Below are 18,859 nucleotides of genomic sequence, written 5' to 3'. Positions count from 1 at the left end.
AGACATGTTATTGTTCTATGAATGTTTTGGGAGCATTACGTTATGGTCTTGTAATGTTTTCTGTAGCTAATTTTATTTTTGTTACCAGAATGTTCTCATAAAAGCTAGGATAACACTCTCTAAAAACATTTTAAACATTGATAGAACATTATCCCCTAACATTCTTATAAAGTTTTAGCGGAAAGTTTCCCAGCAGACACAGGACTGAACCTTTTAAAAGAAGTTTGTTTGAAAGTAATAGTTTGGTTTAGTCACCATTGTGGAGGTCAGTGTTTGCTTTAGTTGGGCTCTTTGGCCTTGATTATTTGATGTTAGTTTTTCTCTGACTTCTGTAAGTGTTTGTTATAGCAAGAGAAAATGTGATCAAGTATGTTTGCTACTTGTTGATAATAAAGATATTATCATAATGTAATGGCCTGATTTCATCCAGGGAATGGTCTCTAGTATCAATTTTACATGATCATAAAAATTCTGGATTTATACAGCATGAGATCCTGCAGCATTTTAATCTTTTAAATTTTTAATGCAGAGTATTTAATATTAAAAACAAAATCTGTGTACATTAAGTTTTAAATCCCTTCATTGAGACAAACACAAACCTCAAGAATCAGCACATGAATCTCAATAACGATGACATGCTTCATGCCGCAATGCATTCTGGGTGCATCACACAAAACTCATCAGTGGCTCCCAGAATGCATTGCAGCATGAAGCATGTCACCGTTATTGAGATTCACGCGCTGATTCTTGAAATTTGAATTTGTCTAAGTGAAACAGTAGTTTAAAATGTTTTGTTTTTTTATTATTATTATTATACAGATTGTCTTATTTAAACAGTGTTGAAAGTCATGCTATAAAGTCATTACTATAATCAATTATTAGAAATTAACACACATAACTGTCTAGAAGAGATCAACTAATCAGAGCACTACAATTATATCATTATCATCATCATCATCAAGTAGCTGACACCATCTGATCACATTTTCTCTTACTGTGCTTGCCATAAGACAGTTACAGCAGCCAGAGAAAAACTAACATTAAAACATCAAGTCAAACTGCCCAACTAAATGGGCATAATGAAGAATATGGGCATAAACCATAATGGTGACATCAAACCAAATTATTAATTTCAATAAATCATCAACATCTAAACCTCTGTTAATCTCAATAAGGACTTTTGTACACACATGACAAGTAAATCTGGTTTGTAATAAGTGAAGCTGGTAATGTTGTTTGTGGAGTTGTTTACTGAAGTTGGAGCCTGACATCAGATGTTTAGAACGTCAACCCAAATTTCATTTTCAACCAAAATTTGACGTCCGAGCGATGTTGGAGTCCACGTCCAAAAACATTTCTAGCTGGGGTGACTCACATTGTGGCCATAATATGAGCACACAGTGAGTGCGCTGAGCGGTTACACTTAACTCACTGTGACCTCACATTGTGATCATATGGAGAGATCACTGTGAGATCAACGTGTTGACTGGGAATTATGCCTAAATGTCAGTTTTGTCGAGTATCCTCATAAAAGCAGTCTTAAATGAGTTAAATAAAGTCTTAAATTAACGTAAAGACAAAAGTATTCTTAGATTTCTAATAGTAAGCTAAATGCATGTGCGGCTTCAAGAGAGCAAAAATACAGATATGTTGTACTTCATTTATGCTATTTTATATCTTTTCATCATCTTTATCTCTCTATATACACCCATTTCAATCATTTTATATTACCGTTTAATCTTGTGTGCCATGTTGTCTTCACCAGAAATTTAGAGAGAAGTGAACACCTCCACCTCAAAGTTTTTATCATCAAAGGATGATGTTGTGAAGCATACATTTTTCATCACTGTTGCTTCAGTATAATAAGACTTTTTGAATTTGTGCTGGTGAGATTAATTCTCATTGAGAAATTTAACAAAGATTATTTAATAGACTGCTCATTCTTACACTTTGTCTTCTGCTTCTTGCTCTTCCGCTGCCTCTGTCTACCTCTTGGGCTGATAGAAGAATTAAAGTGTTGACTATATTTAATATTAAAACCAACTTTGTGATAGATCTAACTTTCTTAGCGATAAGAAATCTGGGGCAGACAAGATGGTTTCCAACCTCTGGTTTCACAGACAAAGCTAGTCTCAGACTAAAATGCATGTTGAGCTGTTTTAACTGAACCAGTTACCACAATACGCACAATACTTAAAGGTATTTAGCAGTGATATTGCTAGAATTGTCTATTTACAGCAAAGTAAGCTGATTGCCTGCACAGAATATGATAACATTATAATATAACAATATAATATATAACAAAGTTTACAGTATCTTCGTAAATTAATTAAAAACATAAAATAAAAAAAATAAAAAACACACCTGATGCACATTCCTTATTCTTTATTTTCTGGAAGTATATTTTAAAAACCTTGCTGTATTTTTGTGTAATTAATTAAGAGAAAGTACGCCGCCATCTTACTCCGACGAAAGTGACTTGAACGAAACGACTTCCCACCTTGTAAATACGAACTTTCCAGGAGGACATGAATGCACCATAAGGCCTAATTCTGGCTTAGTCTAAGCCCTGTCTGTGAAACAGGGCCTAAGTGTACTAAATTAACTTAAATGACCAGTTTATGAAACCTTTATGTATAATCTTAAAGCCCTGCCCTGCAGTCCTTCATCTGTGCCACATTTTTGTCCAGCTGCATTGTCTCACCTTTTCTTGTTCCAGTTTCTCAACGGTTTCCTCTGGAACATTCCTCATTCGCAGAAACTCAGTTAGATCATCCATCCTGTAGACATACATATGTTTTTATGCTCTCTAGGCCTTTACCCACATGACAAGTTTGATTACCAGTATTGTATTTAAAGAACACACACACACAGACATACATTACAAGTATATCAAAACCATAGTTACTACAGTAAACTCATGGTCAGTTTTGTATGGCTGGTGATGTGTAGATTTAAGTCATAACTTATATTTGCACATAACAGGATGTTTTGTCCTGTTTTTTCTGAAAACGGTGTTTAGAATTGGGCTGTTTTGAACTGGTTTTGAACTTGCTTCAACACTGCCTCATTGGGGTCTGTATCGAGAGTTTAGGGACAGTCCCTTAGTTCGGGCAGTGTTTAAAATGTTTGGTTCTGCACTATATGCTGTTGATTACATTCCATGATAAAACGCACCTGCTCTGCAGGTGAAAACATGTATAGTTAACGTTAGCTCGCGCCGCGCGATTCAAAAATAGCATTATTTCGTCTCACATTTCACTTGCGTGTTTAGTGTTCGATAATTAATAAACGCGACATAATCAAAGAGATTTGGCCAACTTAGTAATCGACCATTTATCTACCAATGGGAACGACAACTACGCGAATTAACCTGGCCCCTCTTGTGTTCACGCAACCAATCGTTAAACCGTGCAAACGTTTATGATATGCAACGTTTTAACTTACAATTACTTTTAAACAGTGTTCAGCTGTTGTTATACAGGCATACTTACATTCAAAACAGTTCTTCATGATGCAGCACGCCTCGCTTCAGTCGCTTGCTGAACGCATGTGCACAATGCACATTGCGCATGCGTGGATTAAGTCATAATTACGAGAAAGTTTCTCATTATTATGAGATGTTAAGTCATTATTATGAGAAAGTTTCTCATTATTACGAGATGTTAAGTCATTATTACGAGAAAGTTTCTCATTATTACGAGATGTTAAGTCATTATTACGAGAAAGTTTCTCATTATTACGAGAAAGTTTCTCATTATTACGAGATGTTAAGTTATTATTACGAGAAAGTTTCTCATTATTACGAGATGTTAAGTCATTATTTCGAGAAAGTTTCTCATTATTACGAGATGTTAAGTCATTATTACGAGAAAGTTTCTCATTATTACGAGATGTTAAGTCATTATTACGAGAAAGTTTCTCATTATTATGAGATGTTAAGTCATTATTTCGAGAAAGTTTCTCATTATTATGAGATGTTAAGTCATTATTATGTGAAAGTTTCTCATTATTATGACTTAAAGAATCTTTTTTTTTTTACTCAACGTGGCGGAAACGGGCTTCCATAGTTCTGGCTTTTATTTTTAAAAGCGCCGTTCTTCTTCTTCTTCGGAAAGTTCGGATGTTTTTTATGACGCTAAAACTTCCTGTTACTCTCTGCACAATGTGCTCGCGTGTCGTCGGAAGAACGGTAAAAACTTGTAACCACTTTGATTATTTATCGTGTTCATCCATTTGAATCTTGTAAAGAGAGTTTACATTGTGATTTAATTTATATTTGTATTGCTCGTAGGCTACATGTTATTTTTTAAGAACTCCAAACTGTGATGGTGTGTCGAGTTAGAGAGCATGGTAGCTGATGGCAGAAACTCTTTGAATTAGCGCCCTTGGAGAAGCGGAATGAGGTATGAAGTGTGTAAAATGTGTGGAGTTTGTATTATCAAAAAGAGATTTTGTATTAGGAAAAGAGAATGTCAATACTTCATTTGTTTATGGGTTTATTGCACATGTCATCAATATAAAAACATATTTCTGTGAACAATTATAATATATTGTTTCATTTAAAAGAAGCATGTGATATTCCATTTGTCATAAAGGCTTAAAAACATATTTCATTTCATTTCATTTCATATTGGTCATCTGTTGAAATTATTTGTATTGTGTGTAAACATGATTCATATGTGAACATAATTTGTGCAAATTATTTGTGAAGCTACATAGAAGCATTTTGTAATTCTTCTGTTTCTTCTGTAGTTTTCACGGTGTTCATGGTGCATGGTGCTCGTTGAGAAGAAGAAATAAAATGACACCCGTTTGAAACTCTCTGCGTCTTGATATATCCAAGGGGCCGCTACAGTGAAAACTCATCGCTGCACCAGCCCTGCCGTCCCTGGTGAGAAGCTGACGCCATCACATCTGAGGTCCATCCACCAACCTAATACCAGCCAGTTTACTTCGCTTGCATCCAACTCATGCACCCAGGCAAGACTTAAAATGGACGGCATGCTTAAGGTACAGCTAAAGCTGCAAAAAGAGACACTGGGTGCCAAGGAGCAAAAAAGCTGAAAAGGGACAATTTCTACACACATCCTTGCAGCATAACTGAAGTGACTTAAATAATAATATGGTATTATAAGGTCAAAATATCTTGCAAGCTAATTCTCAGTTCCTAACGCTTCTAAAACTGGTGACTATTTCAAGAAACTAGCTCATGCGCTTGGGTAATGTCTATTTATGAAAAGGTAGAAAGGGAGTTTTTTGTTGTTACTCTTTTAAGCTAAAAATCCTTTAGATGTCCATAATCTGTTAATGCTCAGCATAAACATTACTCTGTGGTAAAAGATAACTACAGCTTACAAGTGAAAATTCAGGCATTGGACAATCAAAGGCTACACTCGACTTAAAGCAGCAGCACAAACAAACAAGATGTCACTTAAAGACACCCCATGCAGGTCTAGCTCACGTGAAAGAAAGCTAACAGAGAAAGGCCAAGAGATGCATGACCAAGACACCAGAAAACGTGAGAAAGCATTTAACAAGTCCTATGATGCTTGGAAGCTGGTAGCAAGGGAGACTAGGACACAATTAAAAACCCTCTGTTCATCAGAAGACCTTATTGAATTACAGCAAGACATTCAAGCAAAGCGTGATGACGTAAGCAAGCAGTATGAACCTATACTTCGTAACAGTAACACCACACCAGAGATTGTAAAGAAAATGGACGCCTGTGTTACACTAACAAAAGACATTTGTGACCTCATAAGTATCCGTCTAGAGACCGTTAACCAAGAATTTAATGATCAACTTGAGAAGGAAAGGGTAAGAGAAACATTAAATAAAGTTGAATATGGGTCTGTCTTTGGCCACACTAAAACTGAAACGGTGAGCTCAGTGGAGTCACCGGAAAGATTGAGCAACCACTCCAGCTCAGCCAGTACCCACAGCAGTAGAGTAGATGCACAAGCCGAGCTTGCGGCTAAGCTGGAACAATCAAAAGCCATGAAAGAAATCCAAGCACAGCAAGCACATCTTCAGAAGTTAGAAGGTGAATGGAAACTTAAAGAGGCGAAAATGTTAGTAGAAATGAAACAAAAAGAGGTGGAAATGCAACAACTGTTGGAACAAGAGAGAACCAAATTGCAGCAGTTACAAGCAGCAAAAGATGTTGCCATAGCAGCAGCTCGTGTGAGAGCATATGACGATTTTGAAGGGTTTGAGAACCATGATGAGGTGATTAATGTCGCAACTAACTCTGCTTGCTACAGAAAGGAAACTGAACCTCGATTAAATCCTGATGCTGCATCATTCCAACCTCATCAAACTGCTCCGGAGGTGACAATGTCCCAGGAGTCTGTCAGTCTAGCACAAGCAATCGCCAGCTCATTAAGCATGAACCGCTTGCCTGTCCCTGAACCAACCATGTTCCGTGGTGACCCTTTACAGTTTACAGATTGGAAGATGTCATTCATAGCTCTTATTGACAGAAAACCCCTCCCACCAAGTGAGAAGATGTTTTATCTAAAAAATTATCTTGCTGGAGAGACGCGCAAAGCTGTAGAAGGTTTCTTTTATCGAGATTCGGAAAGCGCATACAATGGAGCATGGAAAGTCTTACAAGACAGATATGGGAACCCGTTCATCATACAAAAGGCTTTCCGAGATAAGCTCATGAGATGGCCAAAGATCAACACAAACGATCCACTTGCACTACAAGAGTTTGCTGACTTCCTCCAAGGCTGCACTGAGGCGATTCCCCACATCAAAGGACTAGCTATCCTTAACGATTGTGAGGAAAACCACAAATTGCTCAAAAAACTACCGGAATGGATCGTGCGCAAGTGGAGTCGAATTGTTGTAGAGGAACTTGACTCATCCGGAAGCTATCCAGATCTTGCATGCTTCACAAAGTTCCTGAGCAAAGAGGCACGGATAGCCTGTAACCCTATTGCTTCTCCATTGTTGATGAACTTCAAGGCCACAGATGAAAGATCAGAGAGCCAAGAGAGCCAAAGCTCTCAACACAAATACGCAAACTAAGAGTTTCACTCAGGAGAGACAAGAAACAAACAGCAGTAAACCAAAATCAACTTGCTCCGTCTGTAAAAGTGAAGCTCATAACATCACCAAGTGTCCCACCTTCGCAGCAAAGAGTGGTGAAGATAAAAAGACATTCATCTGTGAAAGTCGGCTCTGCTTTGGGTGCTTGAGGAAGGGTCACATGACCAAAGATTGTAAGAGACGACACACATGCAACATATGCAGCCGTCGTCACCCAACCTGCTTGCATGATGACAGGAAACAAAGACCTGTGGAAGCAACAACGAATAGCTCCACTTCCACAGAAAACCATGCAAGCTTGGAAATGCACAAGGTCGTATCACATGCATCAACACAACGTGCTTCAGCTACCTCAAGTATCGTCCCAGTCTTTGTGTCTTCAATACAAGAGCCACACAGAGAAGTACTTACGTACGCAATACTGGACACACAGAGTGACTCAACGTTTGTCTTAGAAGATGTACTTGACAAACTGAATGTTGATGCCCAACCAGTAAAATTAAAATTGAGTACTATGACGGCTATTGATACAATCATATCTAGCAAGAACATCCATGGTCTACAAGTACGAGGACTGCACTCTAAGAACCACATCCAATTACAGCAAGCCTACAGCCGTGACTTTATCCCAGTGGACAAGTCTTACGTCCCAACGAAGGAAACCGCTTTACTCTGGCCTCATCTCAGACATTTGGCAGATAAGCTACCACCCCTTCAAGACTGTGATGTAGGGCTCTTGACTGGATATGACTGTCCAGTCGAGAGTCGTATTCGACATGGTGTTTCTCTAAACGACACTCTGCTAACTGGGCCTGATCTTATCAATCCTCTGGTAGGAGTTCTCTGCCGCTTCAGGAAGGAGGCCGTAGCGATCATCTGTGATATCGAAAGAATGTTTTATCAGTTCTCCGTCACTCCTGAATCCCGGAATTATCTGAAATTCCTCTGGTGGAAAGGTGGAGATTTGGAGAAGGAACCACAGGAATACAGGATGGCGGTTCATCTCTTCGGAGCCGCCTCGTCTCCAGGATGTGCCAACTTTGGCTTAAAACATCTCGCACGGCAACACAAAGCTACCTATCCACTAGCATCAACATTTGTGGAGAAAAACTTTTATGTTGATGACGGGCTAGTCAGCGTCCCATCAGTCGAGGAAGCCCAGAAACTGATCATTGAGTCACAGGAGTTGTGCAAAAGAGGAGGTCTACGCCTCCATAAATTCAACTCAAATGAGGAAGCAGCCCTCGCCTGCTTAGATCCCTCAGAAAGAGCAGAAACCATCGAACCTCTAGGACTGGATCCAACCCTATCAGAGCGTGCACTCGGCATTCAATGGTCGATTGAAACTGACACTTTCAGTTTTAGCAGCAGCTTGAAAGATCAGCCTTCAACCCGGCGTGGTTGCCTTTCTGTCATTGCCTCTCTTTATGACCCTCTTGGATTCATTGCTCCATTCACCCTAACTGGAAAGCGTATACTTCAAGAGCTGTGTCACAGAGGCATCGGATGGGATGATCCACTCCCAGAAGATATGAGGCCACGGTGGGAGGAGTGGATAAATGGGCTTCAGAGGTTGAAAGAGGTTACAATTCCGAGATGTTACCACCCACATGACTTCCATAACATTGTCAGAGTAGAGTTGCACCATTTTTCGGATGCCAGCTGCGTGGGATATGGTGCATGTTCTTACCTCAGGTTCAAAAATGACAAGGATGAAGTCCATTGCAGTCTCGTTCTGGCGAAAGCAAGGGTTGCACCCTCAAAGGTCTTAAGTATCCCGAGACTAGAACTCGCAGCAGCTGTGGTTTCTACGAAAGTCAGTGTCATGTTAAAAAGTGAACTTGACATAAAGATTGATGAAGAGGTTTTCTGGACAGATTCACAAGTTGTGCTTGCGTATATTAACAATGATGCCCGTAGGTTCCACATATTTGTTGCAAACCGTGTTCAGCTGATAAGGGATAATAGTGATCCCAGTCAGTGGCACTATGTGGAGACCGCAGAAAACCCGGCTGATCATGCTTCCCGAGGTCTTTGTGCTTCAGACATTCATTCAACAAACTGGCTGCGAGGACCGAAGTTTCTCTGGGAGAGTAAATTACTTCTAACACCCAGCACTCCATCAGAATTACTCATTGGTGATCCTGAAGTCAAGACAATTCAGGTGTTTGCAACAGAAGTCAAAAACTGCAATGACATCCTCAGGCGTTTGAGTCAGTTTTCCTCCTGGACAACAATTATTAAGGTGGTGGCAAGAATCAAGAGGTTGGGTTCTAAACAGAAACAACACAGTGAGTATGTGACTGTTAAAGAGCGTGAGAAGGCTGCAGACGAAGTGATTAAGATCGTACAGCAGCAAGCCTTCCCCCAGGAGATAAAGATGCTTCAGGGTAAAAAAGACCTTCCAAACTCAAGCTCTCTTTTCCGTCTCGACCCTATCTGGTCTGAAGGACTTCTTTGTGTTGGTGGGAGATTGAAAGAGTCATCGCTCTGTCACAAAGTCAAGCACCCAGTCATCCTACCGAATAACAGCCACATCACCAAGCTGATTGTGTCTCATTTCCACGCTAAAACATGCCATCAGGGTCGAAGCCAGACTTTAATGGAGCTTCGGGCCAATGGATTCTGGGTAATTGGTGGGAGCAAGTTGGTTGCCAAGCTTATACACACTTGTGTGCTTTGCAGAAAACTGCGACGGCCGACAGAAAGACAACAAATGGCCGATTTTCCCGCAGAACGCGTCGAAGCCTCAGCACCTTTCACGCACAGTGGCATGGACTGTTTCGGTCCTTTCATTGTAAAGAGAGCCCGCAAAGAATACAAAAGATACGGCTTAATTTTCACATGTCTGTACTCTAGAGCTGTTCATATTGAAATGCTCGAAGATTTGTCAACAGACTCATTCATCAACTCATTGAGATGCTTCATCAGCCTGAGAGGAGCTGTTCAACAACTTCGCTGTGACCAAGGTTCTAATTTTGTTGGCGCCAGGAATGAGCTCAAGGAAGCACTTAAACAGTGTGATACTAAGCTACTGGAAATCTTCCTGACTGAGAAGCAGTGCGAATTTGTCTTCAATGCTCCCTCTGACAGTCCTGCAGGTGGTGTCTGGGAACGCCAGATCAGAACTGTTCGAAATGTGCTGAATGCCACCTTTGCACAGTGCCCAGGTCGACTTGATGACGCCTCCCTCAGAACACTGCTATATGAGGCCATGGCTATTGTTAACAGCCGTCCGTTAACAGTGGATGGAATCAATGATCCTCAGGGACTGGAGCCTATAACACCGAATCACCTCATTATGATGAAATCTAAAGTTGCTCTTCCTCCTCCTGGAGTATTTGTCAAGGAGGACCTGTATGCGACAAAGAGGTGGAGGAGAGTTCAGTATCTCATCGAACAGTTTTGGAGCCGCTGGAAAAAGGAGTATCTGCTGAACATATCCTTGAGACAGAAATGGCACTCACCTCAACGCAACCTCCAAGTGAATGACATTGTCATTATTAAAGACGACAACCTCCCAAGAAATCAGTGGCAACTTGGACGAGTCATTGAGACTGTTCAAAGTAGTGATGGCTTGGTTCGTCGAGTTAAAGTGCAAGTTGGGGAGAGGAAACCTCATAAAAAACAAGATCCTCCCTCCAAGCCCAAAAAAAAATTGGTGCTCCTCCTAGAGAACTGACTGGAAGAAAGTGATTGATAACACTGCACAAACTGCTCTGTTACACCTCTGATAGCTTAACTTCAGGCTGTTCATTTCTTAGAGTCAAGAAATCCTGCACAATTCACTTACTCTTTGTATATTTGTTCATTCATTGTAGGCTACTAGGATTTGGTGGGAGTGTAAATGTCTTATAAATCACATTCATATTTTCCTACAGTTTATAAAATATATAATATTTTATTTTTATATGTTAAAAAGACATTATAGTTCGACAGTGTCACCTTATCTGTTCTGGCTTTTATTTTGAAAAGCGCCGTTCTTCTTCTTCTTCGGAAAGTTCGGATGTTTTTTATGACGCTAAAACTTCCTGTTACTCTCTGCACAATGTGCTCGCGTGTCGTCGGAAGAACGGTAAAAACTTGTAACCACTTTGATTATTTATCGTGTTCATCCATTTGAATCTTGTAAAGAGAGTTTACATTGTGATTTAATTTATATTTGTATTGCTCGTACATGTTATTTTTTAAGAACTCCAAACTGTGATGGTGTGTCGAGTTAGAGAGCATGGTAGCTGATGGCGGAAACTCTTTGAATTAGCGCCCTTGGAGAAGCGGAATGAGGTATGAAGTGTGTAAAATGTGTGGAGTTTGTATTATCAAAAAGAGATTTTGTATTAGGAAAAGAGAATGTCAATACTTCATTTGTTTATGGGTTTATTGCACGTCATCAATATAAAAACATATTTCTGTGAACAATTATAATATATTGTTTCATTTAAAAGAAGCATGTGATATTCCATTTGTCATAAAGGCTTAAAAACATATTTCATTTCATTTCATATTGGTCATCTGTTGAAATTATTTGTATTGTGTGTAAACATGATTCATATGTGAACATAATTTGTGCAAATTATTTGTGAAGCTACATAGAAGCATTTTGTAATTCTTCTGTTTCTTCTGTAGTTTTCACGGTGTTCATGGTGCATGGTGCTCGTTGAGAAGAAGAAATAAAATGACACCCGTTTGAAACTCTCTGCGTCTTGATATATCCAAGGGGCCGCTACAAAAAGAATTTGGCCGCCCATGAGAAAATGAGCGAGCGCGATATTAGTTATTCCTCGAGAGACATCATGGCTTGCAAACGAGCGAAGCATGGCAGTTGCTCAGTGTTTGGATGTACAAATGAACACAAAAGTATTTTTTTAGTTCCTTCATCCGAGCCTCTGAAGAATCAGTGGGTTATGTGAATTTCTGATGTGTAATTGTTCAAGTTCAGACAGATAATCTTTCTCTCAAAGTCGTTCAATACTGTTTATGCATCAGTAAATCAAGCCAGTGACTAAACAATCAACTTCACGTCGTTTCTCTTAGTAGGATGAAAATAATCTTACTTAAACTGTGATTAATATACATACAGAAAGCGATCAAAGAACAATCCCTTTCCAATCGCCCAAGCTGTCAATAGCCCCGTTTACATGTAGCATTGTATTCTGATTATAACCAGTTTAAAAGTCCAATCAGAATGAAAATGCTCCATGTCAACACCTCAATCTATTGAAGGGGGTGGAATAAACCTTTTTGTGAACCGATCAAACGAAAAATTACATCATGTAAACGAGTTGATCCGATTACTTTGAGTGTGTGTCTTTCTGCGCATGGCTGGTTTTGACATCCCGGGATTGTGTCGTCAGAATACAAAATGGCGGCAGCGGCGAAATCAAACTGGTATGCGACGGAGACAAACGTACTGATTAGTATTTTAAAAGAAGAGAACATAATTGAACGACTGGATGGTAGAAAGTTTAGAAATTCTGACCTCTTCAAAACCGTGCACGACAAACTGAAAGAAGTTGGCGTGGACTGTACGGTTGAACAAATTAGAAATAGGTGGAAAACGTTAAAGTCGGCGTATTACAAAGCTAAACTGCACAACAACAGGAGTGGAGTGGATCCTACAAACTTCCCCTTCTATGACCAAATGGACGAAGTCATGGGTGGACGACCACTATCCAACGTGGGAGAAAACGGAGTGGATGTTGGCTTTCAAGAAGCCCCTGATGTGGAGACCTCAGATGAGGCTAATGTTAGCGTTTCCCTTAACGTCACTACATGGCCCCTTTACTAGTCAGGAAAATAATTAAGTCAGTAAACCAAAATTATCAATACAGCGATGTACAAGTTTTGAATTACAAGTGAAAGTATTCCAGCAAATGCTACTTTACTAAAAGTTCATAATGATAAAAGTACTAAAAGTAGTTTGATCGGACTAACTTGCTTGCTTAAAAGCTACCCTTTACAAAAATTAACCATGGTTTTATTACATTAAACCATGTTATTTTGGCATATTGATTATCATTTGTATAACCACGCAATATAATCTTGTAGCAAAACCATTGTTAATTTGCTGATACCATGGTTTTACATGTTTTTTGTTTTATTTAAAAGTAAACCCATGGTTAATTTCAGCAAAGTGTGAAGAATTGAAGCATATTTTGTTTGTAATGCTACAATTGTCCAGACAGCTACTGTTATTTAATGTGTTTTCTTTTAATCCCCATCACATGTAGATGATGAGCACAGCATCATAGAGGCAAGAGAGAATGGTGATCAGAGCATACAAGATGCATATGAAGGCAGGGCTGCCAACTCTCACGCATTGAGCGTGAGACTCACGCAATTGACACTTTTCACACGCTCTCACGCCACACATCCATTTTCTCACGCACAGAAAAATTACGGAGCAAAGAGGTACTTTTAATATTAAACTAATTCTCAGCTCTTAGATTCCGTCAATTTTATTACGAAATTCAGACAAAAAATACGTTTGGCGCTTGTAAATGTGACGTGACAGATCGCTGAGCGCCTCAGTTCAAGTGCACGTGAACCGATCATCTGTTACTTTTTTTATTTAAAGATGCAGTACAACTTACCGAAAGTATACATAATATCGACCAATTAGTGTTTTTCAACCACGGAAAGAGGTCAATATAACAGCAGGAGAACAATTATGTCACATAACGTTACATTTACCTCAGGAAAGCCATTTAATGACCATGTTAATTGAATAGAAAAAATAGCTAGAGAGGAGATTTTGCTGAGCACTATATTACATATTTATTATATTTTTACTTATGTCATTAAATAATTGTTATTATAACAAAAACTGCATTACATTTAATTTAATTTGTTATTTTTAACCTTTAATAATACCAGCAGATTGGGCCCTCTATGTTTACAGCATTAGGTGAGATTATTTTTTAAAATAAAATTTAAAATAATGATGTATCCAAATTAGTCAATATTGAATCAAAATCGGAATCAAATCACAAGAATGGAATTGAAATCTTGAAATTTTTGTCAAGCAATAATAAAAACTGTATCCTACCAGTCATTGTACAATGTAAACATTGTAACATGTTGTCACTAAACTTCATAAAATTCTATTTAGTTACCAAATGTTTTGATAATCACAACCAACTTATTGTGATGCAATATTTGTTTTTACATAACCCCGAAAAAAAAAAAAAAAAAAATCTCACTCCAAGCTAAACTCAAAAGTTGGCAGCCCTGTGAAGGGAGTTCACATGCCAGCGATTCGACCGTGCAGAGCACTGCCAAAAAAAGTAAGTTGCATTCACATTCGCCGACAGAAATTCTTTATTGCTTTATTTTATGTAAACATTAATACATGATCCTTTACAATCCCCACATTAACTTTGAAATATACCACATAAAGAATAAACATCTATGCACATATTATGTCAAAAATATGGTGTTTGCAATGCAGCAACTGTGTTAAGGCCAACTGAAAAGTTTACTCTGTTTTTAACAGGAAGCAAATCAAAATCAGTTTCCGGGTATGAGAGAGCACTGAGGACTTGGTCGGTTGATCAGCAGGCCTTCCTACAAGATTTGCAGTCATCCCAGAACAGATGGGTAGAGCAACAACATGAACAGAACAGAGAGCATGAAGAGAGATTTTTTTTTCGTTTTATTGAGGAAAATACACTCACTACAGAACGTCTAATTGGCCAGCTTTTTGATGGGTTGAGAGGTATCCTCCATGATTCTTCACAGGCAGCTCCACATTGGCACCCTTATCACCCACACACACAACATCCATACACACAGTCCCAGCCATATCAACATCCCCATCCCGACCTAGATTAGGATAACAAATGAATAAAAGTACAAAAGTTTACCACATTTATGAGAAATATTGTTGAAATTGATTGTTCTAGGAAAAACCCTTGTTTAATAAACAATAAAACAGATTAGAACTGCTTACACAGAAACACACACAACCTCAAACATGCATAAATTCATACATGCACATACACCCTCTACCTCAAGAATACATGTACACACACACTCTTAAACAAAACAAAATCACACATGCACAGCACACACACACTACCTCAAGCATATACACATAGAAAAGCCACTGTTCCAAGCACTAAAGATTGCACTTTTGTAGGCAGTTTTGCCAAAAGTTGTTTTATATGTTTTATTTTTACAGCACTTCACAGCATTGTCATTTTTATTTATTATTTTGTATGAAAGACTTTTGATGTAAGATTCAGAAATATTTTGAATGTAGGTAAACGCGTTATTGCACTATACTGCACTGTCACTTGATGCTTTTCATATTTTTCTGTATGAAAGATTTCTGATTTAAGAACATTAAATACTTTTGAATTTCATTAAACATGTTCATACATATTATGAGCCGTGTGTTTCATTCAGGAGGGTAATCCAGCACTCGGAAAGCGTACCATCCCCGAGGGCCGCTATTGGCTAACAAGCCTTCACCTGCTGTTAGCAATCCATTGACTCCCATTCATTTTGGCGTCACTTTGACAGCGAATAACTTTACATCTGAGGCGTTTAAAGACTCCATTTGTCCATTGTTTATTTCTAAAGAAACACGACAATGTATAAAAGGCTCCATTACCTTGTATCTTACGTTATGGCCCCGTAGAAGCAGTTTTTGTAAAAATAGGCTAACGATTGTGTCGTAACCACGCGACTCTCTGTCGCACAGTAGAGAAATTACCGTATGGACAGGAGGAGAAGCTCGCGGGCAATCGGGGGGACATGGAGGCATAAAGTCAAGGGAGAAGCCCATAGAGAGTCATAAAGTTGCTCCTGCTCCTATCTCATGGACAGCTCCTACTCACGCTCTCCGTCTCTGCAAGATTCGGAGGGAATAATTCAGATTTCTCTTGGCACAGCTACTAGAAGACAGACAGGTTGCTCACGTCACATCTACGTCGTCAAGCTCAGTTTGAGTCTGCGCAGTACGCTCTAATTTGCTTCACTTTTCTCCGTTGAAGTCTATGGGATCGCTGTCCATTTCTTTTACTGTCTATGGTTTCATTTCGATGATAAAGTATGTGCCCTGTATGAAGGGGAAAGTGATTAGCCACATCTTAGGTTAGAGCCGCCCTTTCTGTGTTGCCAGTAGCAGTTTCCTGCCTGTGCATTTGCAGACTTGGCTGAGGGTAATTTACAGTGGAGTCACGAAGTCCCTCCACCCAGTTGCTGTTGCAGAAATCTGTTTTGTGCAAGGCACAGCAGGTAGCGATCATAGTTGGTGCAAACGTGAAGTGGAAGTCACTCCTCTTAAGAAGAACCCTCCATCTTGACTCGAGGATACCAAAAGCCATTTCAACACCTACCCGGACAGAGCTAAGGTACACGTTGAATGACTGCTGTGCTGGGGTCAAATTTGGTGAGTTGATATAGCCTTTCATGAGCCAGTCCAGGAGTAGGCAGGGTCATCAATAATTTGAAGCCTGACTTTTTCTCCCTCAATGTTCTTGACAGACTGAAAGAGAGGACCAGAAAAGGGTCAATTCCTAATTGTATACACTGCCGTTGTATTTGTAATTTGCAATATAGTATGTTATCTCTGATATATTACATTGACATATGGGTTTCAGTGTGATTTATTTATTTTGTGTTCTTAAGGTCCCAAGTGTAACTATTTTGTGTACCAGTATAGTGCATAAATACATTTCTCAAAGAAAATAAATATTAAAATAGAAAGGTAAAATATTAAAAATCCATCAAAAATAGACACATCTGCCAATGTGTGTAGTTGGCAATACAGGCAAAATGATAAATGTCCCTATTGACACACGAGTTAATTGAAACATTATTTACTGAAATGTATTAGCCAACTGTACCTTTGGCAGCAGGCGAGCCCTTTGAAAGAGTTCAGACGTGCAGAACGTTTGTGTCATGTGCACTTCCAGGCATTTTGCAGCTGATGCTCCTAAAACTAGAGGCCAGCATCACAGGGTTAGACTATGAAATAAACGTTGAATCTTACATGACTTGTAATCATAATGACTGGTAATAACATGATATTGAATAATAAATATATATGCATTGGCAATGACATAAGATGATGATTAAATACTCTTACTATTTAAGTAGTTTATATGTCTTACCAGCATTTGTCATCCACTACAGCCTATAGAACATAAGAAGGCCAGCCCTTTCTGTTGACAAAATCTTTGTATCAGATTTGGCAGACAAGCTGTGTGCGCATGTCACAGAATGATTCCAATTGAAAGAGTCAGCATATGTAAACACCAGATGGGTTTAGATAACATCCCATGTAAACAGTCAACCGGAATCCGTCAATCAGAACGATCTCAATCAGAATAGCAAAAAAGGGTGCATGTAAACGGGGCTAATCACACAGCGCGAGTTTATCTGGACACTTGCCAAAACTCGTTATGAAATCAATGACGCTGTTACGCTGCAATAGTAAAAGTTTTCGAGAGAGTTCCACATGTAATGCTAAATATTTCATATGCAAGCATGTCAGCCAATCACAGCAGTGGGCGTTTACACTGAAGTCTCCCAGCAGACACGCCCCTTCAAACAGAGCGTTCAAATCAGAGGCTAAAATCAGGCTAGGAAATATGCCTTTTATTTCTAAATTATTACAACTTTTGATCTAAAAAACATACTAACATTATAAGGGCACCCCAGGAAACATTCTAAAATAATAAAATAATCCATGCAATGGGACCTTTAAGCATAAGAAAAGAGAGTGGCCGCCATCGCAGAAGGAGAGGTGCTTGAAGCTGCTATTGATGAAAATGTTGAGAAACAGAGTTGCAGACTAAGTTTAAATTCTGCCCCCTTAGAAACCACACAACGCACTGAACAATATGTTATTGACCAAACCAAAGTACTAGAGACAGAACTGCAGCTGTGTGATGATGACGTCCCCCCAAAAGCAGAACCAAGTACAAGCTACAGCAAAACCTGAAGCCAAACCTTTTCTTTCATGCCAAACCAGTGCTGCTTTACAGCCACCTCACATTACTGCAAAACAGCCATGCATCTATGAAAATGAATATGCTTGTGAGTCATGTGAAATTAGATTTGAGAGCAACCATGCTACTCCTGTGCAACCTTTCAGGCCGCAAAATAACAGTGGTCATCCTACTCCTCTATCCTAGCCCATATATCCAAATTCAAATCTTGGCAGCATAAAATAAAGAGATGGATCTCTTGCTGAAGTGGCTTGACTGGGAGTCAGCAGGGCACGTGGAACAGATAAGGTCATAACAAATCAACAATCCACAAGCAGGACTGGCTATGGCACGGGAAAGACTTGAACAAGCATATGGCTCAACAGAAGTGATAGAAGGTGCCTTTTTCAAACGTATCGACACCTTTCCGAAAATAGCGAATCGAGATTATCCTAAACTGACAAAGTTAAGTGATCTACTAATAGAGCTTCAGTCTTCTAAAGCCGAAGGAGATTTGCCTGGCCTTGCTTTCTTCGGCATGGCAAGAGGTGTCAATCCTAGTACAGATGCTACCGTTTCATATGCAAGTGGGTGTCAGTTGGTGCAGCCTATAAGCAACAAAATCATGTTCCCTATCCTCCCTTTGCCTACTTCGTAGACTTTGTTAGTCAGGAGGCTAGAATTGGGAATGATCCAAGCTTCAACATTATCTCTCACATAGACATGGCTCCCAAGAATGAGAAGACAACTTGGAAGCACAGTAAACAATGAAAAATCTCTGTAAACAAAACAGTGTTATCTTCCAGAGTTACCCCCCAACGACTGCGATGAATGGGACTCAGTTCAAAACTGTTTTTTAA

The 18,859-nt window shown here is 39.2% G+C and overlaps 2 protein-coding genes across 17 annotated transcripts in view; both read left to right on the top strand.

Annotated features, from left to right (window-relative positions):
• The window catches only part of LOC311088960 (nectin-3-like protein), a 120,825-nt gene that overhangs the window by 70,498 nt on the left and 31,468 nt on the right, over nt 1-18,859 (top strand). For 7 of the 16 annotated variants that reach the window (XR_014607593.1, XR_014607594.1, XR_014607595.1 and 4 more), the window contains exon 1: nt 16,135-16,456. The exons of 2 other annotated variants lie outside the window; for them this stretch is intronic. The gene's annotated coding sequence lies outside the window, so the exon portion shown is untranslated. Of the gene's footprint in view, nt 1-13,289; nt 13,880-16,132; nt 16,457-18,859 lie in introns of those variants that run through there. 7 more of the 16 variants (XR_014607596.1, XR_014607597.1, XR_014607598.1 and 4 more) reach the window with 5 other exon arrangements.
• Nucleotides 5,295-11,727, top strand: LOC311088868 (uncharacterized protein). The gene is made up of 2 exons (XM_084123243.1): nt 5,295-11,343; nt 11,686-11,727. The coding sequence occupies exon 1, from the start codon at nt 6,983-6,985 to the stop codon at nt 10,739-10,741; it is 3,759 nt and encodes a 1,252-aa protein (XP_083979369.1). The 5' UTR covers nt 5,295-6,982; the 3' UTR covers nt 10,742-11,343; nt 11,686-11,727.

The sequence above is a fragment of the Abramis brama genome (assembly GCF_963993115.1).
Source record: "Abramis brama genome assembly, chromosome: 8".
Classification (NCBI taxonomy): domain Eukaryota; kingdom Metazoa; phylum Chordata; class Actinopteri; order Cypriniformes; family Leuciscidae; genus Abramis; species Abramis brama.
Note: the sequence above shows the minus strand (reverse complement) of the source record. Positions and strands in the feature narration are given on the sequence as shown.